We start from the raw sequence: 20,999 nt of genomic DNA, 5'->3' as shown, positions 1-20,999 counted from the left end.
GGTTTTCTGCGCCCATCAACCTGTCATCTACATTAGGTGTTTCTCCTAATGCTCTCCCCCCCAAGCCTCCCACCCCGTGGCAGGGCCTGGTGAGTGATGTTCCCCTCCCTATGTTCATGTTTCTCATTGCTCAACTCCCACTTATGAGTGAGAACTTGCAGTGTTTGGTTTTCTGTTCCTGTGTTAGTTTGCTGAGAATGACAGTTTCCAGCTTCGTCCATGGCCCTGCAAAGAACATGATCTCATCCTTTTTATGGCTGCATAGTGTTCCATGGTGTATATGTGCCACATTTTCCTAATTTTTGTATTGTTGGTAGAGACAAGGTTTCACCATGTTGGCCAGGCTGGTCTCAAACTCCTGACCTCAGGTGATCCAACTGCCTCGGCCTCCCAAAGTGTTGGAATTACAGGTATGAGCCACCACGCCCAGCTGCTTGTCTTTTATTCTTATTGAAAAAGGACTTTCAGACCTAATTAGATGTTTATTATTATTATTATTATTATTATTATTACTATATATAATTCTCATGCAATCCTCTCTCTCTATATATATATATATAAAAAAACTGGTTAAAGTTTTTGTAAACCATCGTCAACTCAGAGTTTAAATCTCTTAATTACTTTTCAACTCACAGTTATCTAATGTCTATGTTTCTATATATGATAACGTCCTCTGTGCCATCACAATGTTAGTGATGCATAGTTTCTTAGACGGATTCACAAAAGAAGTAAAGCTTTTTGTGCTAATTACTTAAGCCAACTTGCACCCATATGAAGTTAGCCCACCTTTAGTCCCTCTTAAGGAATGTTGCTAAACACATCTGACTTACCACCTCACACACCCACCTACCCCTCACTATCACTTTGTTCCTTAGGGTTAAAAGATCCTGTCTTTCTGTTTATCTTTTTGCTGGTGTTTTACATTTTTCACACAGACAAGCAATAACAAAGGTGTCACAACTGCTACCTGGTGCAAGTGATCATAAGATGTCATCTCTTGCATGTCAAATACTGATTTCCAGATATGTTAAAATGTGAACAACTTAAAATGGGTGAAATATAGTAACTCACTATGTGGCCTTGTCCAAGTTATTTACCTTCTAAGACACAGTTCTCTTTTCTGTAAAACTGGGTTAACACCTACTGCATTGTGATGTTGAAAACTTTTAATAAGACGATGCAAGTGAAGTGTAAACTTAATACCTGGTGAATTGTAGGTACACAATAAATAGCTGTTGTTGGGTTTTTAAATATACATCGTGAGCATCTAGATTAGAACCCACATAGAAAATCCTAACTATGAACTAAAGATTGCAAAGTTTTAAGTTGCCCTCTAGGGCCTCCTTTAAACTGCCAACTTCACTATTTGATTTTGCCATTTTAAAAATTCCATTGCCCTTCCATGTTTTTCCAGTGAATTTCAATTAAAAGAACATCTGCACATTTGCTAGAAGAGTCAAAGGTTATTTTATGCGTTGAAGTGTTTTCTAGCATCCTACAGACAATGAGTCAATAAATTTTGGATAACAACGAATGAATGATTCTTAGAAGGAATAGCCCTGTGTAGAGAAAACAAAAAATATTTTAAAGGGAATAGATATACATTGGGAAAAGTTTGAATAGTTCAAGATCAAAATGTCACAACATTCTTAAAATACAGATAATCATATATCATATTCTATTGAATTTATGGCCCAAAGAGGCCATGTTGCAGGAAGGATAAGTCAAATCTTGAGCGATTTTTGAGGATGAAGAAGTATCAAATCAATATTTTTTCAAATATTACTTACTTCAGACAATTATACTGCATGTGATGAGAAGCTTCTCTCTTTTAAACATATCCCAAAGAGACTTTAATTTAGAAGGCAATCTTTTGTCATTCAAAGTTATTATGCTAATTATATTTAAGATAGTAGATAATTACTAATACTACACGATTAAACTTCAGCAGAGTAAATTTTACACCATTTTATAAAATAAAATATCTGATTAATTTTAAGAACACTTTAATTTGATGATTATTATTTATGTAAATTGGCTTAATATTTCAACACTCAAATGCTCAATATTTTTTCTACTCACAGAATGGTTATGTTAATATATGAAAGTTGTTTAATAAAGAATGGAAAACTGGAGCTATTATATATATATCTCCATAAAATGTCCTTAATCAGTTGACAAAAATCTTCCCAAAGATTCCTAAATATTCCTTAATCCATTTGACAAGCTGTCAGCTACTGAAGCCTATGTGAAAATGAAGACAATAGAGCCACTGCTAATTACAGTTTTTAAAATTTTATACCATTTGGTTTTATAAAACCTGAAAATGCCAGTTCTTGAAATAAACACCCTGAGGACAATTCAGATTCTACCAGGAAAAATTCAAGTGAAATAATTATTTAGAATAGTAGGAGATGGGTCGGAAATGTAATGCAAAGGGCAAACAGGGTCTGGTAGATGTGGTTAGAAATTTAATTCTGTTTTAAGTGCATCAGAGTTGTTGGTAGGTTTTACCAGAAATGTGATATAAAGTGTGTATTTATGATTTATGCATTTAAAAGATGACTCAATCTATGGAGTAGAGGGAAAGGTGAAGCAGTTAGGTAGTTACATTAGTCCAGGGAAAAGGGGATGGAGCTGTCAAAATCCTATGATATTTTGAAATATACAGCCAACAGAACTTGCTAATTGATACAATGTAAGGTGAAAGAAAAGGCCAAAGATGTTTTATCCAATTTAGATGGATTTGTTTCACTTTTATACTAGTTCTTGTTGTCATGGAGATAAAGGCTACAATTCAATGCTGCACAATCTCAACTGATGTTTTTCATGTACAATACCAAATATAAATTCTAACTGCTGTGCCCCTTGTAAATAACCAATGCCACAATTCTGAACTGTAATTTTTCAGTGCTATAGGATATCTCCAACTATCCATTTTGGTGGAACAAGCTCTCAAAATTAAATTTCTTTCTGATTACATTAATTTGGGTTTATTTTGCTGCATCTGTAGGCCAAAAAGTGTCATAAAATTGGGCAAAGAATATTAGTGTGTACCTCTGTAAAAATCTAAGAATTATCTGTTTAATATTTTCTGTACTTCTGAATCTACTTAGACATGAAATTGCACTTGTAGTCATTAAAAAATTTTAATTATATTCTGTTTCAAACGTATTTCAGATAGGTGATAAAGTCTCAACTAAACATAAAAATAATATTGAAAAATATAGTGTGTGCTTTGTGCCATAATTAAAATGCAGCATTATGGTTCATAATCTTTGTGGGATTTGTCTAACTGTGCCACAAGAAATTCCATCCAGATGTGAAATTCTACTCAGATGTGTTCAGGGAGCTCCATGGGGCCTTTACCAGCTGCATGGTGATAATTTTTTTATTTCTCCATCACAACAGTAAATCAGAACTTTCACATTGTTCAGGAGAAAGTCTTCTGACCTCCTTTAAATGGTGTTAAAAGTATACATTTAGCTAACGTTTTAGTTATACAAGTTCTATCACAGTCACATATTAACTCTCTCGTGAATGAGAAACCTGAAACTAACATGCAAACTTTCTGATTGGTACTTTTAAAATATTAGTAACTGTGCCTTAAACAATTATTAAGAAATCTTGTTCATGTCTTAAGATGCTAAGCTTATAAAACTGGCTCCTTCCTGATAATGGACTTTAAGCCCTAAAACTTACTTTATCCCACCCTTATAAAATCAATGTTTGACAACACCAAATCTTCAAAAGAAAAGGAAGGTGTGTATATGACTATGGGAAATAAGGATACTGTTGATTTAAATAAAGATAGGCTCCAAGTTTAAATGCATTTCTTTTACTCTTTTATTTTCCTCACTAATTACTATTTCTTCCAGAAGACTAAAGATGAATAATGCATATTCTTCTTGGTATGCATAGACTGTTATAAGATTGGCTCAGGGGTTTGCACCATTTGGAATCACATTTCACCCAGCCTTTTGACTGAGAGGAGGATAGTATGAAATCATTAGGTACATTGAAAAGAGAGCCATTTCACACTCATGCTCACCCGAGTGAAAACAGATTGTTTAGTGCCTTTTCTGAGGAGCAGAGTGGAAGCCACTGCTGACTATTGCAGAAAGAAGCACCTTTGGTTCTTATTTCTGAATGAGGTATTCCAAAATGAAGGGGTTTACGTGACAGCTTACAGAAGTCTGTAAGTCCCATTTTGAAAGGAAAGCAAAAGCAAATGGTTTGTGGTTCTCTTGAATCAAGGAATCCTGTGATACAAGTGTACTAATAGTCCTAGTTGATGCTGCCCCAAAGGCACACTCATGCTTGTGAAACCTGGGCCAGAAAGAGAGCAGGTCGTTCCCAGTTCCGATGAGCTTTGTGTCCAAGAAAGAAGCTGCACCAGCCCTTCCTGGTGGGTCCTGCAGGACTGGGGGCTTGGGAGAAGCTCCTTGTTCAGAGTGCTCATCCAGGCCAGCAGAGGCGGCTGATCAGGGACAAGTTGGGGAGAGATGGATATAACACTGGCTGGGGAACACTAAGGGGGAAAAAGCCCTATTTTATTCTTTTAATACAGTTCCCAGCAGGAAGATCAGGATAGGAGGTTCTCGTCTGCTCCAGATTAAAGGAACCCGCAGTTTCCAGGTGAAGAAGGGGGGTTCCTTGTCCAGCATTCGCCGGGTCGGCAGCTTAAAGAGCAGCAAGTTATCACGGCAGGACTCAGAGTCTGAGGCTGAGGAGCTGCAGCTGTCCCAGAGCAGGGACACTGTCACTGACCTAGGTAACATAGAGGAGTGGGGTGTGCAGGGACGTGGGGGGTAGGAAGACAGGGCCCAAGTCCTGAAACAAGCTGAAGTCCATTTTCTTACACATAAATAGATGGAGGGCAGAGCCATAGGGTAGACAAGCTATTCAGCCTGAAAACCATACTACCCTTGCTAGAGCAAGGCAGCTGAAGCGTTGATGTGCATACAGGTCACTGGAGAGGCTTGTTAAAATGCAGATTCTGATTCAGCAGATCTGGGGTGGGGATCTGAGATTCTACATGTTTAACAAGCTTTCTCGTGGAGCTGATGCTGCTGATTCAAGGACCACACTTTGAGCAGCAAGGGTGTGGCGTATATGTTAGAGAAAGAAAACACTTTAATGACCAGGACAGTCTTTGAAATTCAGATACTTGTGTATTCATTCTTTTGATCAGAACCTTCAATGTCAAATGTAGTAATTCCCTTGGGGAGGACTACCTAAAGATTCTCTATATTTTAAAGTCTCTATTTAACAATATGAACAACCAAAATATCAGAGAGTTAAGATAGCCTAGACCTGACAATGAGTGATCTTCAACAAGTCATTTAGCTTCTCAGGGATTTGTTTTCTCTGACTACACAGTGAGAATAATTCTTGCCTACAATGCAAGGATGCTGTAAAGATAAATTAGAAGATGACCATACAATGTGTCAAACACCTGAGAATGAACTTAATATACAGTCAAAGCCTGAGAGTTATAGATTGTCATTGTAGGCTCTAAAGAAATTCCAAATACCAAAATACAGCAGTCCAAAATATGGGCCCTAATTAGTATCTTAATAGACAAGCAAAAGATACAGTAGGCTTGAAAATAGAACTCACCAGCTGCCTAACATTAAATATTAGGTAAAAGTTGAAGCACATTCACTTTGCCATTCAGTCTCTGTATGCAAGGCAAAATAGAAAGCTCTCCTTACTAGGTAAGTAGTTTCAAAAGTCAGCAAGAAGTGTGGATAAATTATCGATCAAGTCTGCTGAAATAAAAGCCGAGTATATTTCATCAAAGAAGGTTTAAAATAGAAAATGCTTCTGTATCCACCCACCCTCGCCTTTGAAAATAGCTGATTTATGCATTACTTAAGATTCTGCTTATTTCCTAAGGAGACATTTTTTAAAAAGTATGTATGATTTCTTTTGTTATAAGTCTGAAGCTAGAGCATTATTATCAGTTAACTTGGGGCAAAACTATTGCAATTAATTATTTAAATTGATTGATTTATCCTGACCAATTGAGTCAAAATAGCCAGGTTGAAGACATTGTTTTGTCATTAAAAAGATCTATAAAATTTTGTAGATTTGAGGGAAAACTTTGTTATGTAGTGTACCAAGTAGGGAATTTTTGAGAGATATCTCCTTTATACTTTGCCATAGAGAGGAGTTTGGACACAAGGGCTGTCCACAGTTGGACATAATTGCTTCCGAATTCCCTTAGTTTTTCATAGGTACCTGCCCATCTTTGACATAGCTGTGGTAGCAAAACCTGGTGGCTAGAGGAATAGCGCTAGCTGCAGTCACAGAACAATGGAGACAGCAGTCACTGTGAGGCCGGTTAGTTGCTGTCCCTCCTTAAATACACCTGCAAGGTCTGGTCAGTCTGGAATGGATTTGGGCACACTCAGTCAATAACTGGCTCATCTCAGCAATTCAAGGACTTGACTCTGTTTTTCTTCTCTGCTCCCATCTCTCAAAATGGAAGCCACCATAACAGAGATCATAAATGTCTTTGAAATTGCCAGTTCAGCTGGTGATGAAGGGGACAGCTCCTGTTAATATTCCTCCAAGTCAGTGCTATGCCCTGTAACCCACTGGGCCATGGTAGTCTGCCCTAGGATTCAGAAGCATGGGCAACTGTACCATACCAACATGCTCTCCAGGGAGACCGAACACTGAAACCTTTCTTGGTATTTTTTTTTTTTTTTTTTTTTTTTTTTTGAAGAAGGGAGTCCTTGGAGTGCAAGCGAGCCCAGCATCGAGCCAGAGGGAATGAGTAATGCCGGCACGGAGGAGAATTACCACAGAAACATGTCATGGCTTCATGTAAGTAGAAATCTCAGAAAGAGCCCTGAGATCAATTTCTTTAGACCCTGGGAAAGATCTGAGGAGGGAGGACGAGATTATACTAAATCATCAAATCCAATCTAGCCTCGAAGAAAAAGCAGGGGCTTATGTTTTAGCTGAATATCTCAACACTCTCTAGGATTGGTATTCTGCTGAACTGTACTCATCTTAAGCTTAACTCAGACCAAGCTTTTTTTGTTATGGCTGGCTTGTGGGTCACCATAAGTCAGGGAAAATCATGAGGCCAGGTTAGTGGTCAAGATAACCTGAGTGACACAGCGTAGGTATCATCATCAGTTTTATACAGGTTGCTGCGAATTCTGAGAAAGGTCATGGTGTTGCTCTTGGGTATGTATTAGACCAAATTTTAAACTGGGGCAAGGTCACTCTAAGATGGTGAATGCCATGTGTCCAAGGGTGAGCCAGAGGGCACAGGCAGGAGGTGATCCCTAGGAAACTGTGGGCATGGGGTGGAGTTCAAGACTCGAGCTGAGCATGAAGAAAGAAGTTAAGGAGAAAGGGGCCGGGCGCGGTGGCTCATAATCCCAGCACTTTGGGAGGCTGAGGCGGGCAGATCACAAGGTCAGGAGATCGAGACCATCCTGGCTAACACAGTGAAACCCCATCTCTACTAAAAATACAAAAAATTAGCCAGGCATGGTGGCAAGCGCCTGTAGTCCCAGCTACTTGGGAGGCTGAGGCAGGAGAATGGCATGAACCCGGGAGGCGGAGCTTGCAGTGAGCCGAGATCGTGCCACTGCACTCCAGCCTGGGGGACAGAGCAAGACTCCATCTCAAAAAAAAAAAAAAAAAGAGTAAGGAGAATGGTAAGGAAATGTAAGCTCGGTTATACAAGTGGCAGGGTATCCCTAGGATCATCACTGGGGTCACCGCTCACCCTAATTTTAATCTGACTTCCTGGGAAAGTCAGACGAGCTCTAGCTGGTGCGTAATGGTCCTTGGGTGTGTGGTGGCTCACCTTCACTATGGAAGCAGTCCCCAGAATTGACTGATTTGAGAATCTCTGAGGCAGCTGTGTTTCAAAGTAAACTTTTTATTGAACTCTAACCTACTCACTGAAAAGCATACAAAACCTATGTATACAGCTCAGTACATTTTTATGAAGTAAATACACCTGTGTAACCACTGCCAGGTTGAGAAAACATTATCAACACCTAAGAAATTCTACACAGGTCTTCTACCAGATGCTACTCTCCCCTGACAGTAACCACCGTTCTACCTTCTAACACCATAGATTCATTTTGTCTATTTTTGAAATACATGTAATTGGCATCATATGCTACTACTATGTTGTGTCTGGTTCCTTTTCCTCATATAAATGTAGGTCCTCCAATTTTGTTGTTCTTCTCCTTCACAATGGCATGGTCTATTCTTGGCTAGATTCACATTCATTTAGAATCACCCTATTTTAAATAATTAAAAAAAAAAACTTCCAAAGCAGCCTTGAGTGTAATACATAGATTAATTTAAATGAATCATATCTTTATGATATTGAATCTTCCAATGTTTAAAATGATCACTCCACTAATGTCTGTTTCTCCATTTATTTAGAGCCTCTTTAAATGTCTTTCAATAATGCCTTTTAGTTTTGTGTGTAGTGTTCCATAAATAAACAGCTCTGGAAGCGTTGTGTAAGAGCAGTGCTGTTTCTTCTTTAAATATTTGGAAGAAATCACTGATCACACCTTTTAAACCTAAAAATTTCTTTGTGGGAGAGTTTTAAGTTACAGATTCAATTTATGTAATACAGCTAAGACCATTTAGATTTTATATTTCTTCTGGGAGCAATTCAGGTAAACTAATATTTTTTGCTGAGATTTTTTTCATTTAATATGAATATTCAAATTTATTAGCAAAAAGATTGTTTAAAATATTCTCTTAAGATTATTTTAAATTCTCTAGGATCTGCAGTGATTTATATTTATTGTTTTTGATATTGGTAGATTGTCTTCTCTTCTTTTTTTAGTAGTGTCTTTCTAAGAGTTTGTCTATTTTGTCGTTTAAAAGAACCAGAACCAGATTTTCATTTTGTCATTTTTAGAATGTTGAATTTTTGTTTTACTAATATTTTCTGGTATCTTTATTACTTTCTTCTACTTTTCTTTGAGTTTAATTTGTTTTTTTTTCCTTAACTTCTTGACACAGATACTCAGATAATTGATTTGCAACCACTTTGCTAACATATGAATTTAAAGCTATAAATATTATCTAGAAACAGTTTTAGCTGCATCATACAAGGCTTGATATATGTTCATTATCATTCAGTTAAAATATTTTAAAATTTCCATTGTGATGTATTCGTAATTGATCACAGATTTTTTAAAAAAAAAATTTATTTTTAATTTTTGTGGGTACATAGTAGGTGTGTATATTTGTGGGCTACATGAGGTGTTTGATACAGGCATGTAATGTGAAATAATCACATCAAGAAGAATGGGGTATCCATCTCCTCAAGCATTTATCCTTTTTGTTACAGGCAATCCAATTACATTCTTTTAGTTATTTTGAAATGTACAGTTATTATTGACTATAGTCATCCTATTGTGCTATCAAATAGTAAGTCTTACTCATTCTATTTTTTGTACTCATTAACTTTCCCCACCTCTCCCTCAACCCTCTATTACCCTTGCCTGCCTCTGGTAACCATCCTTTTACTCTCTGTGTCCATGAGTTCGAATGTTTTGATTTTTAGATCCCACAAATAAGTGAGAACATGTGATGTTTGTCTTTCTGTGCCTGGCTTATTTGACTTAACGTAATGATCTCCAGTTCTATCCATGTTGTTGGAAATGACAGGATCTCATTCTTTTTTATGGCTGAGTAGTACTCCATTGTGTATATATACCACATTTTCTTTGTTCATTCATCTGCTGATGGACATTTAGGTTGCTTCCAAATATTAGTTATTGTGAACAGTGCCACAAGAAACATGGGAGTGCAGACATTTTGATCAGGTCCATAGCTAATAAGTTCAATATATGAATCTATTTTCTTTACTCTTCTTGGTCCTGCTCCTAAAATGCCTTGTAATTATATTGACTAAACATGGTGTATAAAAAAAATTATAGAGGTGCAGTGGCAGATACATGTCATTATACTTTTGTTAAAATTCATAGAATGTACAAAGCAAAGCATGGACCCTAATGTAAACTGTTGACTTTGGGTGGTAATGCTGTGTCAGTATAAGTTCATTCTAATAGATGTACCACTGTAAAGCAAAATGTTGATAGTAGGAGAGGTTGTCATGTATGCGGACAGTGTATATGTGGGAACTCTCTGTACTTTCTGCTCAATTCTGATGTGAAGCCAAAACTGCTCTAAAACATAAAGTTTATTAATTTAAAAAAAGCACCAAAGCTCTAGTTGATGTTTTCTCTTTCCAGAGAGGATTCACCCTGTCCTCTGGCAGACAACAAAGAAGCAGATCACTTCAGTCCAGTCAGGGACTACACTAGCTGGACTTGGACTATTTCTAGCCTGTCCTTCCCCACCCCCTACGCACGTCCAAGACTCCCAGTGAGAGTCTGGGGTATGTCACAGGGCCTCTCATTCTTGATGAGTCAGGAACTACAATTTTTGTTTCCCCATCACAATGAAATTGCCAAAGTCTGTACTCTGTGTGTCACCTGGTCTTTGCTTCTCTTCTTAGCTGCTCAATCAGTCAATGCCTAGAAGGGAAAACTGTAACCCAGTGTCAGTCTGACTTATTTGGACCTCATTTCTCTACAGGATCTAGACTATTCAGTTTCTCCCTTCTTTGGTAATTCTAAATTCTAATTTTTACCTCCTAGCCCCCGTGAGATTGCCTAAGGCTCTGCCTAGCTTCTTGGCCACTTGTGCCTAAGATGTAGCAAATGCCTCAAGGAGAAATGTGGTGTGTCTTCACATTGTCCTCACCTCAGCGAATATCCTTTCTCTCCACATCATACCCTTTATCCTGACTGCCTCACTGTCTTATGCATTCAAATATGTATATTTATGTATCATGTCTGTGTGTATACAGGTATGCCTCATTTTATTGTACTTCACTCTACTGTGCTTTGTAGATATCGCATTTTTTACAGACTATAGGTTTGTGGCAACCCTGCATTGAGCAAGTCTGTTGGTGCTGTTTTTCTAAGAGCATGTGCCCACTTTGTGTCTCTGTGGCACGTTTTGGTAGTTCTCACAATATTTCAGGCTTTTTCATGATTATCAATTTTATGGTGATCTGTGATCAGTGATCCTTGATGATATTATTGTCAGTTTTTGGACACCATGAACCACACCCATATTGATGTTGAACTTAATCAGTAAATGTGTGTTCTCATTACTCCATGGACCAGCTGCTTCTTGTCTCTCTCCCTCTTCTAGGGTCTCCCTATTCCCTGAGACACAGCAGTATTGAAATTAGGCTGATTGATAACCTTACAATGCCCTCTAAGTGTTCAAGTGAAGGAAGAGTTGTATGTCTCTCACTTTAAATCAAATACTAGAAATTATTAAGCTTAGTGAGGAAGGCATGTTGAAAACCAAGATCCACTCAAAGGTGGGCCTCTTGTACCAAACAGCCAAGTTATGATTTCAAAGGAAAAGTTCTTGAAGGAAATCAAAAGTGCTACTCTGGTGAACACATGAACAATAAGAAAGTGAAACAGTGTAATTGCTGATATGGAGAAAGCTTTAGTGGTCTGGACTAAATTCAGAGAAAAGTTTTAACTCTTTTCAGTTCTGTGAGGGCTGAGAAAGGTGAAGAAGCTGTAGAAGAAAAGTCTGAAGTTAACAGAGGTTGCTTCATGAGGTTGAAAGAAAGAAGCCACCTCCATAACATAAAAGTGCAAGGTGAAGCAGCAAGTACTGATGTAGAAGTTGCAGCAAGTTATGCAGAAGATCTAACCGGGATCATTGATGAAGGTGGCTATACTATAAAATGATATTTAATGTAGAAGAGCCTTTTGTTGGAAAAAAATGCCATCTGGGACTTTCATAGCTAGAGAGAAGTCAATACCTGGCTGCAAAACTTAACAGGCTGATTCTCTTGTTAGGGGTTAATGCATCTGGCAGCTTGAAGTTTCAGTCAGTGCTCATTTGCCATTCTAAAATTCTAGAGCCCTTAAGAATTATGCTAAATTTACTCTTCCTGAGCTCTATAAATGGAAAAATAAAGCCTGGATGACAGCCCATCTGTTTCACAGCATGGTTTCCTGAGCATGTGAAGTCCACTGTTGAGATCTACTGTTCAGGAAAAAAAAAAAAGATTTCTTTCAAAGGATTACTGCTTATTGACAATGTAGTTGGTCACTCAAGAGCTCTGATGGAAGTGTGCAGGAAGATTAATGTTGTTTTCATGCCTGCTAACGCAGCATCCGTTCTGCAGCCCACAGATCAGGGAGTAATTTTGACTTTCAAGTCTTATGATTTAAGAAGTACATTTTGTGGCCGAGTGCGGTGGTTCACGCTGGTAATCCCAGCACTTGGGGAGGCTGAGACAGGTGGGTCACAAGGTCAGGAGATAAGACCATCCTGGCTAACACGGTGAAACCCTGTCTCTACTAAAAATACAAAAAAAAAAAAAAAAAAAAAAGAGCCAGGCATGGTGGCGGGTGCCTGTAGTTCCAGCTACTCCACAGGCTGAGGCAGGAGAATGGCGTGAACCCAGGAGGCGGAGCTTGCACTAAGCTGAGATCGTGCCACTGCACTCCAACCTGGGCAACAGAGTGAGACTCTGTCTCAAAAAAAAAAAAAAAGTACATTTTTCAGGGGTATAGCTGCCACAGATAGTGATAGGGATTCCTGTGATGGATCTTGGCAAAGTAAATTGAAAGCTTCTGGAAATAACTAACCATTCTGGATGTCATTAAGAACATTTGTGATTCACAAGAGGAGATCAAATATCAACATTAACAGGAGTTTGGAAGTAGTTGATGCCAACCTTAATGGATGACTTTGAGAAATTCAAGACTTCAGTGGAGGAAGTAACTGCAGATAAGGTGGAACTAGCAAGAGAACTAGAATTAGAAGTAGAGCCTGAAGATGTGACTAAATTGCTGCAATCTCATGATAAAATCTGAATGGGTGAGGAAGTACCTCTATGGATGAGCAAAGAAAGTAATTTCTTGAGATGGAATCTACTCCTGGTAAAGATGTTATGAACGTTATTGCAGTGACAACAGAGAATTTAGAATATTACATAAATTAAGTTGATAAGGCAGCAGCAGGGTTGTAGAGGGTTGATTGCAATTTTGAAAGAATTTCTACTGTGAGTAACATGCTATCAAACAGTATCACGTGCTAGAGAAAAACCTTTCATGAAAAGAACAGTCAATTAATGGGCCAAACTTCTTCGCTGTCTAATTTAAGAAATTGCCACAACCACCCCAACCTTCAGCAACCACTTCTCTCTCTCATCAGTCAGCAGCTCTCAATATCAAGACCCTCCACCAGCAAAAAAAAAAAAAAAAAAAATTACAACTTGCCAATGGCTCAAGTGATTGTTAGCATATTTTAGCAATAAAGAATTTTTAATTAAGGTATGTACATTGGTTTTTTAGACATGATGCTATTGCACACCTAATAGACTATGGTATAGTGTAGACATGATTTTTATATGCACTGGGAAATAGAAAAAGTTGTATGACTCACTCAAGTGCAACATTTGCTTTATTGTGGTGGTCTGGAACTGAACTTGCAACATCTCCAAGGTATGCCTGTATACATGTGTGTATGTGTGTGTGTGTGTGTGTGTGTGTGTATAGTCATCCCTTGATATCCATGGGAATTGGTTCCAGGGCCTCCCATGAATACCAGGATATACAGATGAGCAAGCCCCTGATATAAAATGGTATAGTATTTGCATATAAACTATGTACATCCTCCCACATACTCCAAATCATCTCCAGATTACTTACAATACCTAATACAATGTAAATTCCATATAAGTAGTTATTATACTGTATTGTTAATGATTCCCAAAAATGTCTGTGCATATTTAGTAAAAACACAATTTTGGGGGAGATATTTTGGCATATTTTTGATCTGCAGTTGGTTGAATCCACGGATACAGAAACCATGGATATGGAGAGCTGACTTTGTGTGTGGGGGGTGTGTGTGTGTATAATATATATATTATATAACATATATATGTGTGTGTGGACAGTGTGGACTTCCTGTAGGAAATTGTGTGCAGTGTGGACTTCCTGCAGGAAATATACATGATTAGAGGGGGAATGTATTAATTTTCTAGTACTGCATACAAATTACCACAAACTTAGTGGCTTAAAACAATACACATTTATTATCTTATAGTTTTTATGGGTCAGGAATTCTGGCACAGCTTAGCTAGGTCCTCTGCTTTAGGATCTCTCACGTGCCTGTAATCAACGTATTAGCCTTGCCCACATCGTCTTGTTTTGTGCTCTCTTTGTGTTCAATATGGCACACAGTCCCTCACCGGTTAGTTGTCAAGGTGGGAACTATTATAGATTCATGAAGGATGGAAGCATTCAGAAGATACTGTGCACACTATTACTGACCTTGTGGCTCTGTGTATGCTATTGCCTTTTAAGAAAAGCTCCTTAAGAAGTTCCAAATGCAAGGGCCTTTATTCTTTATCTTAAAATAACCCATATCTTTTAAATCAACTGAATTCCTTTCTGTAATTTTAATGGGAGAATTATAGGAGATGTGAGGATTTGGTTTGGATTTAGCTACAAGAGAAGAGCTAGAATGTTCTAAAAGCCAGAGGAAAAAGAGCACTTTGCAGAGAGTGGAAATGAGACTGTACAGTAAGGTTCAAGTTCTAGTTGAATATTATTGGCCAGAGGAGAAGAAGTGGAAATGTTTTTAAGTCCCACATGGGTGGGCTGGCATTAAAGGTGTCCCACAGCTGTCAAAGGCTAGCCAGATCCTCTGGGACAGAATTTCTCACCAGTCTGTGCCCTTCCGTCTGGTTCCTTTCCCAACATAAGAACTGGAAAAAAAATTAGTTTTAAGTTCAGAATCTCCATTTGAGAATATTTGGAAACCATATGCTCCACAATAATTGTTTTAATTTTTTGAAGACCTATTAACCTTTTAATGTTTCAAAGAGATCCTTCTATCAAGTAGGAATGGAGGGAGAACAAAAGGCTGAAGGGATAAAGAACTTTTGTTCTCCTTTGGGAATTATTGGATCATTGCGATTTCAAGACACATCCAGGGAAGCTGACATTCTGACTTCCCAGCTTCCACCCCATAGATATGTTCAGTTTGTCTGTACCCAGGTTGCCTGGCTGAGTCTCAGGGATGCTTGTATTCCAGGTGATGATCTTGCTGTGCAATCAGCAGAGTTTCATCTGCACTCACGTTGACTACTGCCATCCCCACTGCTACCTGCACCACAGCCGCTCCTGTGCCCGACTGGTCAGAGCCATTAAGCTACTCTATGGAGACAGTGTGGACTCTCTGAGGGAAAGCAGCAACATCAGCAATGTGGCTCTCCGGGGCAAGAAACAGAAAGAAGTAAGTAAACGACCACTGAGTGATATTCCAATACTAGGGAACATGATGTCCTAACAATTTCTTCTCTGGAAATAAGAATTTTCAAGCAAATGCAATTGTAACAATCAGGTCTGTGTGCATCTAAACAAAAGCAGAAGAGATGTACAAGAAAGACAAATGTTTTGTCTTTTTGTCCATGAGTAAACATGGAATCTTTCCTCAGGTTTTGCCTTACTCTGTAAATAAATATGAATGCATAGGGATGATGATGATGATGAATAAGTTATTGTGGTAGGCAGAATAATGCCTCTCCCACAAAGATACTCACATCCTAATCTCTGGAAATTGTGAATATCTTCACATGGCAGAAGAGATTTTGCAGATGTGACTGAAAATTTTACAATGGGCAGCGTGTCCTAAATTATCCAGCTGTTCTCGGTGTCATCATAAGGGTCCTTATAAGTGGAAAAAGGAGTCAGGAGGGTCAGAGGCAGAGAAGGAAATGTTGTGAGAAAAGCAGAGGTCAGTGCGATGCAGGGCCATGAGCCAAGGATTGCTGGCAGCCTCTAGAAGCTAGAGAAGACAAGGAAATGGATTATCTCCTAGAGCCTTCAGAAGCAATCACAGCCCTGCCAATCTGTTTTAGACTTCTGACCTCCAGAATTGTAAGATAATAAATTTGTGTCATTTTAAGCTGTGAAGATTGTGGTCACTTGTTACAGCAGCAACAGGAAACTAACACAACTATGTACTAAAAAATATGCGTAAATGGGCCCACTATTCCCAGCCAAGTAAAAGAGTCATCTAGGTCAAATCAGACTAAAGGAGATTCCTTCAAGAAACTATTACATTTTTCAAGTATTCAGCTGCCCTTTTCTGAAAACTACCCTGAGCAGCTGAGCTGGCAGGAGACGAAGACAGTGACCAGGGCTGCTGTGCTCCTGCCAGGGAAGGCCTGAATTTTCCACCTGCCCCTGAACAGGCATCACAGCCAAGATGCCTGACTGAATGTTGTGGCCACCCCTGCAGCTGCTTTTCCCAAGCGGTTTTGCAAAGAGATTTTTATATAACACCTATTCATTTCAGCAGGCATTTATTATGTGCCCTCTGTTGGCACAATATTAGGCTAGATATTCGGTTAAGAAAAAATAAAACCTAGAAGCAGAAAATCTTTCTAAGGAATTTACAAACCAGGTTTGGACTGGGGAGGGGGTAAGCAATAATATATACATCAAACAATGAGAGAATATGAGCAATAACAACAAAAATCCACAGTTGAGTTGTGTAGCAGTTTTTTATACCTTAGCACTCACTAAGGGATTTTTTTAATTACAACTTTTTTATTATGAAAGCAATACATGTTCATTGAAGAAATTTTTAATAATACAAAATACTCTTTTAAAATTACATATCTGATATACCTCGTAAGTGTGCAAGTTCATCCTATGGAGTAGGATCTTTTAGTATTTTTTCTAAATGTATGTGTGAGGGTATAAAGTAAGTACATTTCATTGGCAAGTGCCTTTTGATTCTTAAAAACCATCGCAAGAGTTATTTTATCCCTATTTTACAGGTTTTTCAACTGTAGGGGCTCAGAAAGTTGGGATTATTCACAGTTTATATCTATAATGTATTTAGCTAGACTTTAACCTTAGAAATATGAAACATCAGAATCAGGGCTTTTTAAACTAGACTCTCTTGCATTTCATGTTATTCAAATAATACAAATTCTGAGGGGAATGAAGGTGGAGAGTAGACCAGTGTGGGGTACAAATAAACTGCTAAATAATGACATAAAAAGAAAAGAAGTAAATATGTTTGTGTGTGCATACATGTATACGTATATAAATCATATATATATTTCAAACATAAATGGCACTGCATTTAAAGAAAATCTATTTTTATTTATGTAAATTCTTTGTTACTATAAAAACTCCCTTAGCTTTAGGTTAAAACCATATACGTTGAAAGTTTCAAAAATATATGAGCCTAAATTATTGATCATTGTTCTCCATAAACACTTCAGAATTTCTTACTGCTGTGTTTTTTGCTGGAACTGGGCCTCTAATCTAACATAGCCCAACCCAAACATTCTTTAAGATCCAACTCAAATGCCATCTCCTCCATGAAACCTTTTTTGATTCTTCAAGTGTTAAGCACAGGGCCTACTGCAGATGGACACTTAATGTTATTTTCCTTATTTCCTTCTTCAACTAAATTATAATGGTATTTTACTCATGTTTTCTCATTATTTAAATCATCCATCCATCCATCCATCCATCCATCCAGCCAGCCAGCCATTCATCTATTCAACAAACTTGTAAAGAACGTGTAGATCATACTGAGCCCATACTTTGCACTGGGTACAATAATGGGCAAAAAAAAAAAAAAAAAATACAGTTTGTACCCTCATATACTGCACATAATCTAGTCCAAGATAGACATTGATCAAATAAACTTCCCAAATTGATGTAAAATGGCATCTGCAATAAGTGAAATAATGGAGAGCTTCACCATGCTGAGAGAGCTTATGAATGAGGCTTTGGTCTTGTAGGGAAAAATAAAAGCCTTTCCAATAAAGTGACAGGTGAGCTTTGACTAAAGGATGCATAGATGTTAACTGGATACAGAGTTTCCAACCAGAGGGAAGAGGTGAGTATGAAGGGCCATGACTGGAGCACAGAGGACTGTGGTGCATGATGAAGCTGCACAGGCAGCTCGAGACCAGACCTTGTGGGATCGTGGGAAGGCTTTCATTTTATCCTGTGAGCAGTGTCATGTTCTTCCACTTAATAAGCTTTTTGAGAACTGAGGAAGTCTTTCACATTTTGTATCCTGCATGATAACCTAACAGAGTACTCACTTATATAATAATAGAGCAGTCATTAATATTAAGTGAGTGAGTAGAGCTATAGTCCTAGGGTGTTTCATGAGTGCCCTCCACTCTGCCTCAACCAGGCCACTGGCCTGAAGCAGTAGAAAAGGCTTACCAACTTTCTGCTATTGCTTACATTTCTGAAAAAAGGAAAAGTAAGGCATGAATAAGTGGCTTCTAACTTTAACACTTTGAAATTAGTCATTCAGGTAGAGAGCTGAAAAGATGAATTGACTCCTCTGTGATAAACATTTTATTTCGAAAATGCTAGCCTCCTCCACAAGCTCTTTGCTTTCTGTCATGACACTTTTCATTTGCCTGTTGTGAATCTGCCAGATAAATGAACAATGCCCACATTCCCAGATGATAAATGAAAACAGAGTAGGCAATAAAGCAAGAGTAAAAGCAGTGTTCTGATTAGAATCGTGTCTTATGAGCAATTGGTATTTCATTCCTGTTTTCTTTTTAATTAGTTTTTTATGGCAGAGTATATTTGTGGCAGCTAGTACATTTTGTAACCCATCTAATTCTGATCGATTTGCTAATCTACATTTCAATGCTCAGGGACTCACTGTACAATCTGTTAGTCTATTTTAGTGTACTTCCAAACTTGAGGGTTTTTTAAAAATAAACTGTCATTCTACATGTATATATCACCTTTACCAAAGAATTCTGAGATTTTTCCTCTATGTCTGTACTTTGTCCAAAGCTATGTTATAAGTAGAGTAAATGTTTAATTAATGCTTGCTAATTTAAAAAAGGAGCAGATTAAATTTTTCGCCTTTCAACCAAAAAGGAGGGGGGAACAAATTGTGATACATGCTCACAAAAATAAAGGACACAGTGTGGGTAAATTCCATAAAGCAAACTCCAGTGCCAATGTCAAGAGGTCAACTGACTTCCTGCAGAACCAACATTTTTCCTAAAGCTATCTATGAACAACATTATTGTAAGGCCAGGACCAGGCCCTGGGTCTTAATTTCATGGGATGACTGTCCACCATAACTTACATAATTCATATGTTAAAGGTGTATGAGGCACAAAGAGTCTAGGTTACCTTTTGGGAAATATTGCATTTCTGTTGGCATAACCTTCTTCCCAGAAACATGAGGAAATTCCTTTCTCAGAGAGCCCAGTAGGCTGACTTCAATTTCCCCAAATTTTAAACACCTTGTTATAGTGTTACAATTATTTTAGAATTTAAAAAAAGAAGAAAAATATAAATACTTTGTTATTTCCACACTGAGTCCTCCTTCGTGCATGCATTTCCTTTTCTGTTTATCTTGACTTTTCATTTGTTTACGTGTTTGTCATCTGTCTTTCCTACACTTCTCTAGGAGTACAGGTACCTACTCCAGAAGTTAGTCTAGTTCCTGGCATATGGTTAAATCAAAAAATGTTCTTGAATTATTCAATGAATAGGCAAAATTTTATTTAAAACCATTATTATTCCTCTCTAGTCAGTAGTCTTGTTGTAAAGAACAAAAGATTGAACTTGTTCAAACAATTAGGGAGATTCTTCAAAGGATACACTAGAATCTCATGAAACTAGGGACAGAAAAAGAATCAGCTAAGCCTCAGGGCAATGAGAACCAAAGCTGCTGTCCATTTCAGGATGAACATAGTCTTTCATCTCAGCTTCTTTCTGCATTGTCTCCATCTGCACTAACATTCTGTCCCCTGGCCGCTCCTGTTGCTGTATTCGTCTTTGATGTAGACTGAAAATTTCAAGATGGCATCATTATTTTTCTGCACAGCAACCATCACTAAATGATTCAAACTCTGTTCCTCTTAATTCCCTAGGACAGGAATTTGAGGGGGCCATCTCCTCCTCTTTTAGGCCAAACACCACAAGTGATAAATCCTTAGCCAGTCAAAAAATTGGTTTTGCATTGGTAATCTAATCAAAAGTGGTCAGGATGCAGAGAGGAGACACAGAGTCAACTAGGATGGATTTTTCTAAGACAGATACATAGGAAAAAATGGCATTGGTCCAAGTTTTACACTATCCCATAGCAAGGATTCCCAAGTATCCCTGATAGATCATGAGGCTGCATAACTGCTTCCCACTGAACACAGCTCCCTCCGGTAGAACCACCTCAACAATGACTGAGTAGAGGAATTCATCACTAATTTATTAATACCAAAGGACAGAATTTATCACTAATCTCTATTTATTGCTAATAGAGGCATCTACTAGTGGTCCTTTGAAGAGTTTGAGATTTCACTGAACTGCAAGATGCACATAGTGGTTGAAATTACAAATCAAGCAGGGAACTGTAGAGAAACTCAAGACTAGCAACCCAAGACCAAAGGACAGAATTTGTCACTATTGTTTCCAGAATCTATCTCTATTCTGTCCTTTGGTCTTGGATTGCTAGTCTTGAGTTTCTCTACAGATCCCTGCTTGATATGTCATTTCAACCACTAGGTGCATCTTATAGTCCAGTGAAATCTCTAACTTTTCAAAGGACCACTAGTAGATGCCTTTGGAACTAGTCTCCTACTCCTTCCAGTAGTCTGAGTTAGGAGTCACACCAGTAGAGGGACTTTAAGACCTTTACAAGAGTGTACCCAAGTACCCATCACACATGTACCCCCATCTCTGTGATATCTATCTTCTAATCAAGTCATTAAAAAAGAGTTACCAGCTTATCACCTTGATGTGAAAGCCCTTCCTGCTTCCTTCCTTTTCCACTAAAACAAGCACCCTAAGTATCATGAGGCCACCAGAACACACCATGCTTCCTAAGACAACATGGTAGGATATTAAATATTTGAAGAGCTT

The 20,999-nt window shown here is 38.1% G+C and overlaps 1 protein-coding gene across 16 annotated transcripts in view; it reads left to right on the top strand.

Moving 5' to 3' along the window:
* UNC80 (unc-80 homolog, NALCN channel complex subunit) overlaps positions 1-20,999 on the top strand; it is a 230,144-nt gene that overhangs the window by 118,899 nt on the left and 90,246 nt on the right. For 12 of the 16 annotated variants that reach the window (XR_007718221.1, XM_050751390.1, XM_050751388.1 and 9 more), the window contains exons 27-29: positions 4,571-4,774; positions 6,737-6,837; positions 15,157-15,357. Coding sequence is in view for 15 of the 16 variants with exons in the window: in XM_050751390.1 (XP_050607347.1) it covers positions 4,571-4,774; positions 6,737-6,837; positions 15,157-15,357 (506 nt within the window). In the remaining variant the exon portion in view is untranslated. The remainder of the gene's footprint in view (positions 1-4,570; positions 4,775-6,736; positions 6,838-15,156; positions 15,358-20,999) is intronic. The other 4 variants (XM_050751398.1, XM_050751401.1, XM_050751400.1 and 1 more) reach the window with 2 other exon arrangements.

The sequence above is a fragment of the Macaca thibetana genome, chromosome 12, assembly GCF_024542745.1.
Source record: "Macaca thibetana thibetana isolate TM-01 chromosome 12, ASM2454274v1, whole genome shotgun sequence".
Lineage (NCBI taxonomy): Eukaryota > Metazoa > Chordata > Mammalia > Primates > Cercopithecidae > Macaca > Macaca thibetana.
The sequence above is the reverse complement of the archived record's forward strand: the minus strand, read 5'-3'. Positions and strand labels throughout refer to the sequence as shown.